Source organism: Eretmochelys imbricata, chromosome 4 (genome assembly GCF_965152235.1).
Source record: "Eretmochelys imbricata isolate rEreImb1 chromosome 4, rEreImb1.hap1, whole genome shotgun sequence".
NCBI classification, from domain to species: domain Eukaryota; kingdom Metazoa; phylum Chordata; order Testudines; family Cheloniidae; genus Eretmochelys; species Eretmochelys imbricata.
In genome coordinates this window covers 85,420,730-85,437,654 of record NC_135575.1, presented here as the reverse complement: position 1 = coordinate 85,437,654, position 16,925 = coordinate 85,420,730, and the positions used below count along the sequence as shown (strand labels likewise).

General features: G+C 37.9%; 1 protein-coding gene across 2 annotated transcripts in view; it reads left to right on the top strand.

Annotated features, from left to right (window-relative positions):
- FAT1 (FAT atypical cadherin 1) overlaps window positions 1–16,925 on the top strand; it is a 133,688-nt gene that overhangs the window by 105,359 nt on the left and 11,404 nt on the right. For both annotated transcript variants that reach the window (XM_077814557.1, XM_077814556.1), the window contains exons 10-19: window positions 196–392; window positions 1,570–1,723; window positions 3,452–3,685; window positions 5,353–5,742; window positions 7,588–7,802; window positions 8,238–8,375; window positions 8,766–8,909; window positions 10,111–10,308; window positions 14,974–15,775; window positions 16,731–16,862. In XM_077814557.1, coding sequence (XP_077670683.1) covers window positions 196–392; window positions 1,570–1,723; window positions 3,452–3,685; window positions 5,353–5,742; window positions 7,588–7,802; window positions 8,238–8,375; window positions 8,766–8,909; window positions 10,111–10,308; window positions 14,974–15,775; window positions 16,731–16,862 — 2,604 coding nt within the window. The remainder of the gene's footprint in view (window positions 1–195; window positions 393–1,569; window positions 1,724–3,451; window positions 3,686–5,352; window positions 5,743–7,587; window positions 7,803–8,237; window positions 8,376–8,765; window positions 8,910–10,110; window positions 10,309–14,973; window positions 15,776–16,730; window positions 16,863–16,925) is intronic.

Below are 16,925 nucleotides of genomic sequence, written 5' to 3'. Positions count from 1 at the left end.
TTAAATTCTTTTTATGTGTATTTATATAAAACCTGATTTAAAATGCTACTCCCCCCCCCAAAAAAAAAAATCAAGATTTTTTTTTTTTTACAGAAAGCCATGAGGTGTGATTGTTGGGGTTTTTTAGATTTTTTTTTTTTCTCCTAAATAGTACCATTATCTCTTTGCTTGAATGACACATTTTTGACTGTTTAGGAGGTGATCCCTTTGGACAGTTTGCAATTGAAAACTTGCAAAATGAATGGAAAGTCTATGTCAGAAAACCTCTGGATAGGGAAGAAAAGGACAATTACCTTCTAAACATTACAGCTACTGATGGGACCTTTGCAACAAAAGCTGTGGTTGAGGTTAAAGTCCTAGATGCTAATGACAACAGTCCTGTTTGTGAAAAGGTAGGCTTGAATTTTACATGGGCAGCCATTTTCAGTATATGTACACTTCCATTGTAAAATCCTCTTTATCCTAGGTGACCACTCAAGAGACTGAGAAAAATTGTTTTTTTTATGGAAGTGACTTTCTAATAAATGTGGAGAAGAAATTATTTGGGCCACTAAGACAAGAGGTTGCTGAATAAGGGCAGTCTCTTTACATTTCACTATAATTTAAAAACTCATAGGGCTGACCTAGCAACCTATTCATAACTCACTGTGCCACTATGCGGAGGATTGGAAGACAGTGAATTGATTTTCAGTTCTTAAGTTCCCATGTTAATGCAGGCATTGCAAAGATAAAGCAAGGAGAGAGCATGCTTTATGCTGCTGCCATGGCAGTGGATACTAACTGATTTCCATAGGAAGTGTGGCTCCAAAGAAGTCCAGGTACCTGCACTTGGCAGGATGATACTGCTGTGCACATGCTAATAGAGGTGGAATTAAAAGAGTGCTGTGCTCAGTGGTGCCGGAGCTATCCTTGATAGGAGTGGAAGGGTTGTACAGGCAAGGAAATTGCAGTGTCAAAGTCCTAAAATTGTGTAATCCATATATGTCCTCAAGCCTGCTGACAGAGCCATCCTTTGCCACTTTTGATTTTCTGATTTAAAAAAAAAATTTACTTCTGCCATCTCACCGATGAGATCTCACCTACGTCTTTAAAGCCTGTATGTGTTGTGTGTCTGTTTTTAACTGGAGACCTATAGGTCTTAAGCTGTTTTATAAAAGGGGTGAATCAATTCCTTGAAAGTCAGACCAGACCTGGGCAATATGACCTATCAGTAGCTCGAGATAGGAAGTTGAATGAAATTCACAACAGTAGGGGTGTGGATATCAGGAAATAATTAATCAGATGTTCAGGTGTTTGAAGCTCTTGGCTGTGCCTTGGCACTCAGAATCCTCGAGTTTGTGAATGTCAGTAATAAATAATTACTTCACTGAACAATTTATTAATGGTGAGGCAATTAATTAGAAAATCACGTCTTTATCATTTTCAGATGTTTCAGCCTCTGGTTCACTTCACATGTTCCAGAATCCTCTAATGTCAAGCAGATAATTTCATCTGTCCTTGTCCTCTTTTCCCTCCCCAATTAAGCATTGCTTCTCTAATGCATTTTAATCTTTCTTTAAAACTTTTTAGGCTTTATACACTGATACTGTTCCAGAGGATGCCCCTCCTGGCAAACTGATCATGCAAGTCTCTGCTACAGATGCAGATATTCGTTCCAATGCAGAAATTACTTATACACTGCATGGCACTGGAGCAGAAAAATTCAAGCTCAGTCCAGACACAGGTAAAATTCAGACTATATAATATTACATATAAAGTTGCATACACTACCTTTTAAAAAATATTTACAACTAAATAAAATGTATGTAAATGTTGATACTTAAATCAATATGTATGCACAAAAACAAATGTTGTTTATTTTTAAAATGTTAATTCAATGTTAAATTGTTTTAGAGGAAAACAGTAAACATTCAGTATTTGGAGAAGAAATAAAGAAATGAACACACAATTAACTTGTGGATAGCCAGGAGATTTTGTGAAGGCCGAGGATAAAAATGAGTTTTAAAAAAAAAATTTGATACATTCATGGACGATAGGTCCATCAAGATGGTCGGAGCACAACCCTATGCCTTGGGTGTCTCTAAACCTCTGACTGCCAGAATATGGGACTGAACAACGGGGGATGGATCACTCGATAATTTCTCCGTTCTGTTCATTCCCTCTAAAGCATCTGCTACTGGCCAATGTTGGAAGACAGGATACTGGTCTAGATGGGCTATTGGTCTGACACAGTATGGTCATTCTTATGTTCTTGAAAAATATAAAACACCTTGAAGCCAAAAGTCATGTTTCTTTAATTGCTATCAGACTTCATGCCAAAGAAGTTCAGAATAAAAGGATACCTTAAATATTGTTCTTTTTCATATTTAATGTATTGGTTATTAACCATAGCTTTTGACCTGAAAAATAGCAAGTTTCATTTCAGTCAGATTCTGGTGGCCAACCCTCTGGCTGGATTTAAATCTTGCTGTACACATAGAAAATAGTGCAAAAGGGAGGTCCAGTGTTCTCAAAGCTTTGCAGCTAGTGGCAGGGAATTAAATAGGATGAGTGAACCAGAACCACCCCAGGCTTGCTTGGAAGCATTAAGTGAGTGGTCTGCACTCCGTCACACTCTTATTGGTTGGTTTCCATGCCACTCAGAGCTACTTAAGCAAGAGTTAGGTCAAGCTGGACCACTTTGAGGGCCTAAGCATCCCACTCTCCAGTCCAATGCAATGCAGGGTGCAGAAGCAAAGGGTGACAAAAATAAAGCAAAGTAAATAGTGGAGCCATAGGGACAGAGCCAAGGGTAGGTTCCCCATGCAAGGATTGCAACTTAATGGCCTGAGAGAGGAGCTTGTGGATTTCCTAGGTGTTTGGGCAAAGGGGAGGTCTCCCCTACCAAATCACTGGCAAAAACTCTCATTTTTGTTTTTAGTACATAATGAAGCTGCCGCCTTCCCTTACTCCAAACCATTTGTAACCTTCACATGACCATCTCTTCCTTTCCTCACTCCAGGGATAACATGTCATACATTTTCTTCTAACTTTGCATTTCATTAAAGCAAGGATGCAAACGTTTCTTTTATTTAAAATGTTTGTTTTCAAATAATGCACCATGTATGTGTATGCATAGATGTATATGTTCTGTGTTTTGCGTGCTACATATTTGGTCAATTGCAATTTTAGAGGAATTTTTTAGAAAGCAAAAGGTTTCAGTGTTTAATGTTTATAAGCTGAACAGACAGCCATTGACATGTTTTGCCCAATATGGGGCTCATTAGTGTAGTGCAGCTGTTGTCTCAGCCATTGACAAAATTATCCTCAAAAGGAAAATGGTTATTTAGCTTTTGTAAGTAAAAAAGAAGAAAGATTTTATAAAAACATCATGGTACAAATCATTTTGGAATGCTTAATTCTGGGGACTCAAGTAAGTCCATTTATTTTACATCTGTTGTTCTGTTTATAGGTGAACTGACCACATTAGCACCACTTGATCGTGAGCAGCAAGCAGTTTATAATCTTTTAGTCAAAGCCATAGATGGAGGAGGAAGATTCTGCAAGGCTAATGTTATTCTCACTCTAGAAGATGTGAATGATAATGCCCCAGAGTTTACAGCTGATCCTTACTCCATTACAGTGTTTGAAAACACTGAGCCTAAAACACTGTTGACAAGAGTGCAGGCTACAGATGTGGATGCAGGTACATGTTACTTAACTATATTTACTAATTATAGTAATCATTAGCTAGTGGAGATGTAGATGTGTCTTTCAGTGGAACTTGTAGGAACTCAGTACCTCTCAGGATCAGGTCGCTAAATGGTATGTTTAGGTCTAGTAAATTCAATACAATTTTCATCTTAGTAGCTTTGAAAGTGTGTATTTGTGCCTGTATCTAGTGCTGTGCAGGATATAGTTTTCACACTTGAAAAAAATTTGAAACTTCAAACATTTTTCCCATTACACATCGGGATGAAACCAAAATCTTCTGGATTTTATTTTGTGAAAAAAACAGAGGAAGAGGGAGGCTCATCCACCACAGAATAGCCAGTAGCCCAGTGGTTAAGGTACTCAGCTGGCAAGTGGGAGACCCTCGTTTAAGTCCTTGTTATGCCTGATTCAGTAGGGCCTTGAATCTGGGTCTCCAACATTCAGGTGAGTACCCTAAGCACCAGGCTGATGGCTGTTCTAGGGTGGGTTTCTCCCTCTGTCTGGTTTGATGAGAATTTCCATCCTAGTCCTGAGAAATATCAGGTTTCGATGAATCTGTATTTTCTGACAAACTGTGTCATCAAAAAATTCCCAGCCAGCTCTATTTGTAACTAATTGTGTGCAAAATATGGAGGGGAGTGAAAAGTGTGGGCCCGAGTCTCCTCTCACGTACACTAATTTTACAATGTTGTAAGTTCGTTGGCTTAGTCCTTATTTTCAGGCTCTCTGTTCTCGAGGGAGTGTCTAACAGAAGTCACATTTTTAAAAAATGACCCTCAGTCTAATAGATCATGACAGAATCATACAGTATTGTACTGTTATATGATATGCAGTGGTATTGAGATAAGTAGTTCATCATTGTTTAGCTATAAAGTGCTGTGTGAATATGGCCTGAATTTGACATTAAAACTAACTTAGAGTTACGCTTTGTGCTTATAAACTCAACAGGAGAATTACAGAAGCGTATGAGTTCTGTGTTTGAAGGCACAACACTGTCCCATACGTGTCAAGTCTTGATAGTCAAGTTGTAATATTTGGTATTGCCTCAGTGCTAAGAAAAACATTATTTATAATGATAAAGTTAAATTGCATAATAGAAGGTAGCAGCAGAGAGCCAGTTTCATACTTTGCCAGTCTCTGGGGCTCATAAGCAAACTGAATGGCACAAAATGCTATGTTGTTATTTTAATACAGAACTCTTGCCAGAGAATGTCGTTCATCTTGTGTACTTGATTCTTAAATAAACTTACTGGATTAGAGACTAGTTATTTGATGCAACCTGGCCTTTGTATGTGTGTGTATAATATAATATTTTTCAAGGATTTCACCCTCTAAAGCAGAAATTAACATTTTGACGTTCTAATTAAATTTCTATTACTACCCGATATTTTCATATTAACAGAGACTGTGAATAAAACAGATAGCTACTTCAGTCTTTCTGGAGTAGAAGTTACAAATCTATAGCTTATGATATAGTTTATACCATATCAGTAGCTTTTACTCTTGACTGTAGCCACTGTAGTTATATAAATTTGCTTTAATGTGCATGTCAGTGTTAAGAATACACATGAAAAAGTGTAATCTAGATTAATCACTATAGCAATGCATTTTAGCTGTCATTTCATGTTCCATAAAAAGCTTTTCTGTTTTTAAATGCAGGGATGAACCATAAAATTCGCTACTCACTAGTGAACTCTGCTGATGGGCAGTTCTCTATTGATGAATTCTCTGGAATTGTTCGGTTGGAGAAGCCTTTGGATCGGGAGTTGCAGGCAGTGTACACTCTGACTTTAAAAGCTTTAGATCAGGGTTTACCTAGAAGACTGTCCTCTATTGGTAGTCTTGTGGTTTCTGTTTTGGATATAAATGACAATCCACCTGTATTTGAATATAGAGAGTACAGTGCCACTGTATCAGAGGACACTTTAATTGGAACAGAAGTTCTTCAGATTTATGCTGCTAGCAGGGACATTGAAGCCAATGCTGAGATCACCTATTCAATAGTCAGTGGAAATGAACATGGAAAATTCAGTATTGATTCAGCAACAGGTAACAGAACATAAGGGTGAATTAACAGAAGCATGTGTGTTAATGTATATTTAGCTGTATCATTTTCACCAAGCAGTGTTATTACACATCATGCAACTGATAAGCCAAGCAGATAGACTTAAAACATATGTCCTGTAAAGTCAGTGATATCTTAGCCTGATGTGTTTTGTTAGTGTCTGCTGAAATGTTCATTCGTTTAAAAATAGTCTTGGAAAGGAGTGTAATATATGAAAAATTAACTGTATGTAATGTTTTTGATAGCTGCTATTTAGGATACCCTTACTTAGTCTACAAAGTAGAGTAGAAGTTTCCTAACCAGTGTGTTCTCCACGATGCCAAAAATAAAAGAACACAAACATAAACAAAAAACAACTACTATAATTACAGGTAACAGTCTGTTCATAAAAGCCATTATGTATAATCTAAATGAGGTTTTGTCAAAGAAAGACCTGAGATTAAACCGACAAGGAAAATTGATCATTGGTCCTCAAAGATGAAAATTTTAAAAGAGTTGGTATGACATTAGGGAAAGATAGAGCTATGTTACCCATCAATGTATCCAGCCTAAAGATGAAGGATTTAAGGACTGAAAGTCAATGGGACTGCGGAACTAAGTCACTTAGTTGCTTTTAGAAAGGGAGTACTTGTGGCACCTTAGAGACTAACCAATTTATTTGAGCATGAGCTTTTGTGAGCTACAGCTCACTTCATCGGACGCATACCGTGCATCTGCAGTTTCCACGGTATGCGTCCAGTGAAGTGAGCTGTAGCTCACGAAAGCTCATGCTCAAATAAATTGGTTAGTCTCTAAGGTGCCACAAGTACTCCTTTTCTTTTTGCAAAGACAGACTAACACGGCTGTTACTCTGAAACCTGTCATTAGTTGCTTTTGAAAATTGTGTCCAGTTCTACTACTTTAGTAAAGAGTAACTTATACCTCAGTTCTCCTTACAGCATAAGTCCTGTATATTCTGTAGCTTTTTTGCAAAAGGTGTTTTCAAGAAAAAGAGTTTCTCTCTCCTAAGGCCTTATTTGCACACACAAGTTGTACTACTTTGGTTATTGTTAAAATGGTACAACTCCTTCCCCACTCCCCACATGTAGTTATACTGGTATAAAAGTGCTTATACCAGTATAACTTATTCTCATATGGGAAGAGAAACAAGCTATACTGGAATTAGGCACCTTCATGTAAATATAACTGTGTCTGGTATAACAGTGTGGTACCATTTTGGTTTAAAAAAAAAAAAATCAGACTCCTAACCAAAATCCTTCTACTGTTACAAAACCTGTGTATAGCCCAGGCAGTTCTATTGCTCCCACTCCGTACTATACACTTGACATAATACTCTTGTATTTTTGACATCAAAGCTGGTTTCTGTTTAAATGAAATCAAAGGTTATTTCTCATATTTTATTTATTTTGATGGAAAATGAAAACAGGACATGTTTTCTCTGACTCTTGTTTTCCTAGAAAGTGAGTTGGATCCGAGACAGTTTTTCGCTCCAGCAGCAGTAGCTTCTAAATGTTTAGGGTTTGATTTCATAGAATATCAGGGTTGGAAGGGACCTCAGGAGGTCATCTAGTACAACCCCCTGCTCAAAGCAGGACCAATCCCCAACTAAATCATCCTAGCCAGAGCTCTGTCAAGCCTGACCTTAAAAACCCCTAAGGAAGGAGATTCTAGCATTTCATTGCTGTGTATCTCCCATTTTACACTGTTGTAACACAGGGATTAATCAGGTTATTGGGCTGTTTGGAAATGAATTAAAACAAACTGAAAAGCAATAGTATGTAATAGTACAGTAATATCAAAGTATGAAAATATGTGATTTTTCTTTGTAGGAGCCATTTTTATTATTGAAAGCCTGGATTATGAAAGTTCCCATGAGTATTACTTGACAGTGGAAGCCACAGATGGAGGCACACCTTCACTAAGTGATGTTGTAACAGTGAATATCAATGTAACTGATATCAATGATAACACTCCAGTGTTCAGCCAAGACACCTACACAGCAGTAATAAGTGAGGATGCCATGCTTGAACAATTGGTCATTACGGTACGTATTATCATGTGGTTTTGTTTTTGTTTTTCCTCTGTTTTATTCAGTTGTGCCAATCATAGTTTCTCTCTTGGAGAAATAAATATTAATTTGAAGGTGGCCACAAATGAATGGATACCGATTTGCTATGTAGTAAATTGTTAACCTTTTAAGAAATCTTTCACAACTGGGAATATAAAACATATAGGGAAAGTGCAGAATATTTTGTACTAGTTGTAGTCCATTTATGTGAATTATGATTTCATTTTCAGAGAGATTCCAGGGAAATTAATTTAGCTGACTTCCGTAAAATCCAAATATTGGAGTTTTTGCCTTAATAACTCTGTAATATGCTAGACTTGAAACAGCTGTGCTTTCCATTAGAATTAATTTATTGAAAGAGCACCAGTATCTACCTAGATGAGTTTTAAATGAAAATATGACGTCCTCTAGGTTATGGCAGATGATGCTGATGGACCTTCAAACAGTCACATTCACTACTCAATTATAGATGGCAATCAGGGGAGTCCTTTTACAATTGACCATACCAACGGTGAAATAAAAGTGACTAAACTTCTAGACCGAGAAGAGGTAAGTAAGTTTTATACTTTTTTTTTTTAATTCAGTTGGTACGATTAAAATACAGGTAACTTACACTGCTATTTTCCGAGGTGATATTTATGTAAATTCTGATGACTTCAGGTGTTTTAAAATATAGGTAAATGTAATTTTTTCAATACGGACACTTTAAAGAAGTGACGCCATCTGTTTATGGCATTAGTTTGTGTTTGTTTTATTCAGATTGGAAGAGGGTCTTTTATTAATTGTAGTATTTGATATATATTAGAGCTTTGTTCTTGGTCTGAAGTACCAGTGTATTATGTGGGTTCAAATATTTTTCTCACTTAATAAAAATTCTTCAGTTTGTCACTTTTTTCTTTCTTTTAATGAATGTGTGTTTTTTTTTGTTTTTTTTTTAAGATTTCAGGATACACCTTGACAGTTCAAGCTTCAGATAATGGAAATCCATCCAGAGTCAACACAACTACTGTAAACATTGATGTATCAGATGTAAATGACAATCCTCCAGTATTCTCAAAGGGGAACTATAGTGTTATCATCCAGGTAATCTAGCACATCTAAACATAGCACTATAGATTTTATGACAATCAAACTAAGTACAGTTTTTGGATTTAATCTGTGACTTGAAAATTTTTGCAACAGAAAAAAATATATATTTTTTATTATTTAAGGCTGAATTAATATAAATGGGACTGTTTACCTAAGTGCTTATCAGTGTAAATAAGTGTTGTAAAATCAGCACCATATTGTGCAGCCTTATTACAAAAGTTGCAGAGAAATACTTCATTCATAGGCTGTGTCACTTTTAACATGTACGTTATTCTATTTTTATTTTGGGTTACACTGTACAACATTCAACATACATATACAGTACAGCTTAAAAATACATACATTACAAATTGACCTATTTTGCTAATCACGGATAGAGATTATGCTTAGAAAACTATATTTTGGCTGCTCTGTTGTTGTAAAGTAGGTGTTCTGTACTCCTGCACATAGACCATTATTTAATTCATGTAGCTCCATAGCCCTCTTTGGCTGATTAAGAGATGAGGCTGAGCAGCTGTAAAGGAAATGTCATTCACATCTCACAGGGTACAGACGGTAGATGTGAACTGATGTTTTGAGGATTTAAGTTTTGAAACAAGGAGATAGAGGTAGCAGGAATACTCAGAATAAAATATAACAAAATAACATGATATTAAAGTAGCTCTCTGAAAATAAGAAACTTTTTTTCATTGGGTATGCCCTTCATATGTATGCCAGGGGCATGACACAAATTTGAATTGGGCAGAACATAATGGCACTGGAAAAGAGATTAAATAAGCAAGTATTCCTGACTTAGGGAAACCCTGAACCATATTTCACTCATGTTGATGACTGATCATAGCTAACTTGTCTGTTTGCCTGTTGTGGTTTATGCCTTTGTCCTTGCATATGAAAATAAAAATAGTTAGGTGCTCAAAGTTCTCCATAAAAAAAGCGGGGGCAGCCAAAAAATTTTCTTCTTGGGGTGGCAAAAATCCTAGAGCCAGCCCTGTTTCAAGGCCAAGACATTTTTTAACACAATAAGCCAGAAGAACTGGAAAAATTTCCAGGAAGTAGAAAAAACAACTGTTGTTTGACACTACTGTGATACCAATTGACTTTTTTCTGTTGTGGAAAGGAAATCCAAATCAGAGTATCTCGCTAATTACAGTGTTATAATGAATCTGTGTGATGCAATGTTCGTATATGTTTATAGGAAAATAAGCCTGTTGGATTTAGTGTGCTCCAGCTTACAGTGACAGATAAGGATTCTTCCCATAATGGTCCACCTTTCATCTTCACCATGCTGAGTGGAAATGAAGAGAACGCTTTTGAGATTAACCACCAAGGAGTGCTTACCACATCTGTTGCACTGAAACGCAAAGTGAAGGATCATTATTTTCTCCATGTTAAGGTATGAGAGACTTATCTCTAGCCAGTTTGCATTTTTAACCAGTTTAATTACCCAGTTCACTTTTTCCCTGCGGTTGGAGGATAGCCATTTGCATATTGGTGATATGACCCGTATATCCCAAGTAGTGATTCTTGCAATGAGATCTCCACAGGCAAACCCCATTGACTCCACAGGCAAACCCCATCAGCAGGACTCCAAGCAGGTCCGGGGTCTGTCTTTGTGGATTTCATTGGAGGATTAAGGCATATGTGAAGAGTAAATAGGGTGAACATTTGTCCTAGGGTGTTTGTTCACCCCTTTGTTTTGTGTCTATTTTTCAGAATTCTGTCCCTCTTCTTCATTTCTTATCAGGCATTTTACTGCACATGAAAACAGCCATACTCTAGATCAGTGGTTCTCAACCAGGGGTCTGTGGCCCCCTGGGGGGGGCCTCGAGCAGGTTTCAGGAGAGCCAAGCAGGGCTAGTGTTAGACTTGCTGGGGCCCAGGGCAGAAAGCTGAAGCCCGACCTGAAGCTGGGGGCCCTGAGCCCTGCCACCTTGGGCTGAAGCCTGAGCATCTTAGCTTCGTGGGGGCCTCTGTGGCACAGAGCCCCAGGCAGTTGCCCTGCTTGCTACCCCCTAATGCCGGCCCTGGCTTTTGTATGCAGAACATCAGTTGTTGTGGCACAGGTGGTTTGTTGAGTTTTTATAGCATGTTGGGGGGCCTCAGAAAGAAAAAGGTAGAGAACCCCTGCCTTAGATCTGTAGTGCTGTTCCTGAGACCATCTACTGGTGGTAATAGAGGGCATTGTCTTGTTGCATCCTTCTTCCTATTGTGGCTTCCAGCTGAAACCTGGAGGAATAAGCTAGAGAATGCTCACATGCTCATAACAGGGGTTAATAAAGGCTTCACAGCATTGCAGCGCTGAAATATTACGTAATGATTTAAAAAACACTTTTATTTAGCACAATCTTCTTTTCACATGGCTCTATATAAGTACAATAGCAATACAGTTTTGGTTCTTATGATACACATCAGATACTAATTTACATGTTGTATTGTAACAGTGTTTCCACACAATGGATTAGATTCTCATCTGATGTAAATCAGCATATTTCATTGATTCTCTTTAAATCAATGGAACTGCACAGATTTTACAACAGCTGAAGATCTGGCTCTGATATTGTAACTTTTTCAAGTGCCAGATGTTTTTTATACTTTGGCTTAATCTCTAACCCAACAGGCTGCTATCAAAGCAATCTACAATAAAGGGAAGATGATCTAACTCAATAAATCTCACTTTCTTTGATAGCTTAGTTTTCCCAGATACGTTTTTATATCTATTAGATGACTGTGCCATAAGAAAAGATCAGACGACTCTTCATTGTCTTATCAGATGTTATTTAATTCAGCTATAATCTGATAAATAAGATAACTATGAACGGAGGAATCAAGATCCTAGGGCTAAAAAAGTTTTCCCAAAATTTTACAAGTTTTCAGGACTTACTTCATTTGACTCAGACATTTCTAGACTTCTTGTTTTGGGAGAAATCTTCTGCTCTGTTCCTACACATTCTTTAAAAGCCAATAACAATTTCTCTCCCCAAAGCTCCAGATTATTCCCGTAACTAATATTTAACATGCATGAGAAAACAGAGCTTTGCTTTCCACTAAAGCTGGATGTGGAAACTGTTTTCCCATTCTGCAAAAATAAATTGAGATTTCCAACATTTTCCTTTTCCACAATGGGATGAAACTGCAACCTTTCCCATTTTTTCCATGAACAGAGAGGCACCCAAGAATAGGTATTAGGCCAAGTGGTTAGGGAAGTCTCCTGGGATGTGGGAGACCTCTGAACCAGTCAGAGTAGGGACTTGTACCAGGGTCTCCCACTTCCCTAACCGCTCGGCTAACTGCCAGGCTACTCTGGGGTGAGTGTCTTTCTCTCTGGTTTTGAACAGGAATTCCATCCTCAGAAACCCTGTTGAAAGTAGCCTTTTCCCACAGAAAGTTTGTCTGACGAATTGGCATTTTCAGACAAAATAATGCTTCATCAAAAAATTCAGATAAGCTGTACCTCCTACTTCTTAATGCAGGGGCCTGGAGAAGTCCTGTCCACTCTTCTGTGTATGCTGGTTCAGTTCATATTGAGATAACAACCATACCATACCATACTTACCCTAAGCAGGAAGAGAAAAGAGAGAGCTGTGGTTTACTTTTGAGTGTCATACACAGATGCTATGGTAATGGGCACCAGTATAAGAACCAGTATAGACAGAATCTTCATTTGAATGCAGCCCAAGACTTGGGATGTAGGGAGGAGGTGGTCGGTGTAAGAAAAGCATTTGAGGAACACAGATCTTAAAAACAGTCTCTATACATTCCTGCATTACCTAAGGCTTACAGATTCCCTGGATCGAGAGAAAGATAGAGCTCCTTCAGATGCCTCTGTAGAGCTATTCTCTGTGTCAGTCTGTCCCCCAACAGCCTCTGACAATTGACGTTTTTCTGGGGGCCCCCAATTTTCTAGGAGCCTCTGGGCCGAGCAACTATCCATGCCTCCTCCCCCGCAAGACCAGGTGGAGAGGCGGCCAGCTCACTCCTACCCCTCCGCACCCCACCCCATCATTGCCCGCCCACCCAAATGTCCCCTCCTGCCTACTCCACTGCTGTAACAGCGGGTCCCCAGTATACGTCGTTTTGGTATCTGTTGCCCTTTTCAAGAACACAACCCCAATGTATACCGGGGACCTGCTGTACCTGAGTCTTGAGTCAGACCAAGGACTTCATCCTGAATCTCCCACATCCCAAGTGCGTACTCTAACTTAGCGAGGGAAAGACTATCCTATAGCCTCGTGGCTAGGGCACCAGGCAGAGCAGGTTTTGAGGTAGGCTTTTTTGAGGTGGGTATCTCTGGTTTGCACAAAAATTTCCATCCTGGACCTGAGAAACCTTCCTGATTAAAGCACTGTCTGAACTGATACGTTTCCACAAGAAGTTTCTGGCAAAAAGGTTGTGGCACAAAATTCCTAACCAGTTCCATTTAAAATACTATCAATATATTTATTTTAAATATAGCCACATTAGTTAATTCTTCTTACTACTTTTTTTCTACATGCCCCTTTGTTCTTTTTTATTCTCTCTCTTTTCTCCATTTTTACCTGTCCCCCAGATCTGAATTCTGCCCTTTGTTTTAGAACAACCAGTCAGAAATCTAGGCAAAACCAAACATAACATGTGCTTGAGTCCTGTCTCCTTCTGTAAACATATGGGTTACTAAAAGTCAGCTTTCCAGACATAAGCCCATCTTTCTAAAATAATTATACTATATTAAAATGGTAAATTATTGCATACGTGTAAAACCTTTTTATAATCTTATGTTCAGATTTTCATAAGTTTGGGTTTCTGTTTCTGTATGAAAATATAAAACTATTTTCCTGTGCCTGTCTCCAAGAGCACTAACCCTCTCTAGCAGTAATACAATAACTGTAGGGATGCTTTTTACTACAACATAGGATTTTCCTGTGCCACTCTGTATTGTGTGTGCTATTAGAGTTACAATGCTCACATTTGCTGTCTGTGACAGAACTCTGCTCCAGAGAGGTAATACAAAGAGAAGAACTGAGAAGGGAAGGAAGAGAAAAATGGAAGGGAAAGGAGGGGAGGAGATTATCTCACTCTATTTTTCCTCTCTTTGTATCACAATATGTGTCCTTGTGCTAGAATGGGTTGTAGGTTTGCCGGCATCATGTTTAAAAAAATCTTTGGATTTTGTTGCAGCTACACAGTCTGATACTGTTGAAGATAATTATTATAGTTATTTGAAGCAAATATCATCACAGGATGTTTTTCTTCATCACAATGACAAATCATGAAACACAATATAATTAAACATAACTTTCTGCCTTTTCAATTTAATGTAATGTTTGGCATTTCACAATTTGGATTTGTTTTAACTGAGGTTCTCCCAATGACTGTATGGAGAAATGTGTTTGGATGTTTGTTGCATGAATCATTGTGGCTTTGTAGGATATTTCCATGTTTGAAATACAAGAATACTTCAAGCGCCATCTGCTGTCTGAAACCAGCTACTGTGCATTTCTTATTTGTTAACACATACCTGGAAATGCAAAGAAATCTACTCTTATAAACAGTGTATCTGTTTAATCTTTGATTATCTGAATTTTTTTTAGATACTTAGTGAATCACTAGGACTTGAAACTTTATTTCAGATCTTTAGCTTTTCATAGTTGCTGTGATATTATTGCCTGAAAACTATGAATCAGTGGCTAGTATTGTGTAATAGTGTGTTTGGAGCTTCACATTGACAACTTTTCCCCCTATTTTAATAAATAGCAGTGACGGTATTAAACAGTGTCCTTGCTGCTTTATCAGTTTAAATTTTATTGCACAGATAATAGAAATACATAAATAATTTCATAATTATATACATAATCTATAATTTTGATTATGAATTATTTACGTTGTTGCTACTAGGTTTTCTCTCAAGCACTGTGTTATGTATGAAACTTTAATAAGGCATCTTCTTATAAGAAAAACAATATATGTTCCTGAATCAGTATGTTGCAAGGGTGTTTTAGTCTCTACAGTATAGTAAATGTTTCTGTTAAAAGCTGATGAAACAAAGCAAAAATCCATTCTTTATCTCTCTATTTTCTAATAGGTGGCAGATAATGGAAAACCACAGTTGTCATCTTTGACTTACATTGACATTAGAATTATTGAGGAGAGCATCTATCCTCCAGCAATTCTGCCACTAGAAATCTTTATTACAGCCTTTGGAGACGAATATTCAGGTGGTGTCATTGGGAAAATCCATGCAACAGATCAAGATGTTTATGATACTTTAACATACAGTTTGGATCCCAAGATGGAATCCTTATTCTCTGTCTCTAGCACAGGTGGTAAACTGATAGCACACAAAAGGCTAGACATAGGACAGTACCTCCTGAATGTCACTGTTACAGATGGAAGATTTACTACTGCAGCTGACATTACAGTGCACATCAGACAAATCACAGAAGACTTGCTAAACCACAGCATTGCTATACGCTTTGCAAACCTCGCTCCTGAAGAATTCATTGGTGACTACTGGCGCAATTTCCAGAGAGCTTTAAGAAATATTTTGGGTGTGAGAAGAAGTGACATACAGATTGTTAGTTTGCAACCCTCTGATCCTCCTTCAAACCTCGATGTACTACTGCTTGTTGAGAAATCTATTAGTTCTCAACATCCAACCAGAATTCTGCTCCAGAAGATAAACTCCTCTGTAGCTGACCTTGAAGAGATCTTAGGTGTCCGGATACTTGACATTTTCCACAAGCTTTGTGCAGGCCTGGATTGTCCTTGGAAATTTTGTGAAGAAAAAGTGACAGTAGACAAGAATTCCATGTCAACCCACAGCACAGCCAGGCTGAGTTTTGTCACTCCACGTCATCACAGAACAGCAGTTTGTCTTTGCAAAGGTAAGGAAAAAATGTACCCTGAAAATAAATGGTATCATTTCAAAAAAACAGAGACATTAATGATACGTTCATTTAATAGTCCAAACACTAAAAATATGCTATAGCCACCATTGACACGATTGCGCCATTTCATGCTAAATAAGAGAAGAATAAGGAAATGATTTCAGGGTAGTTCTTGCCCCACATACAGCTGTCCACATTTTGATAGCTTATCCAGTGTAAACCCATAAGAGGGTTTTTTGTTTCTCAAGCATTCTACTTATTTGTTTTATAAAAGTGAACATCCCATTTTGCAGCCCTACCTTGCTTCATGATTGAAGGCTAGGATAGTTGCCTGTCTTTTGACATGCAAGTCCCCACAAAGCACCTGTCTATCTCCCGGGTGCTGCTTAGAATGTTGCTCCACACAACATCTGGACAGTGCCAGGAGCCTTACCTTCAACTGGGATAGTAAAACATGGCTGCAGAACAAGAGATATCAGGCCGGACCTTTCCTGGAAGTAAATGAAGCTATGCTGATTTACAGCAGGTGCAGATCTGGCCTATGAATCTTAAAAAAAAAAAATAGGTACAGTATTATTTTCTAAAATAACTAAGGTTTTATAGTAGGTGAGGGATCACATCTTTTGATGGCCTTTTTAAAAAAACAAAAAAACAAAACCTCCACAGTTTGGGGGATTAAAAAAAAACCACACTAAAATAATATCTATCTGGATTTACTTCAGTAAACAGGCACATTTTTGTTTCAGAGTTTCTGCCGGCAGGAGTTGAAATCATGACTGTTCAGGAATTCCATAGCTACCGAATGTACTTGCTGCCTAGTCTATTTTTCTTATCAATTACCCAACGTAACTACCACTTTACTCTCCCATTGTCTAAAGTTAAGAATTTTGTTTTGTATTTTAAGTTCAAGGTGGTTTTGCCCGAAAAATAAACCACTTGTTCTGTTTTACAGAAGGGAAGTGCCCCCTTGTGAATAATGTGTGTGAAGGAAACTCATGCCCCGAAGGTACTGAATGTATAGCAGATCTTAAGGAAGGAAAGTACACCTGTGTTTGCCATAGTGACAAACCTGGCCAGTGTCATGGTGAGATTTTAATTCTGATAAGTCTTTGGATAAGTCTGCGGTACTTTGAAAGGGAACTTTGGC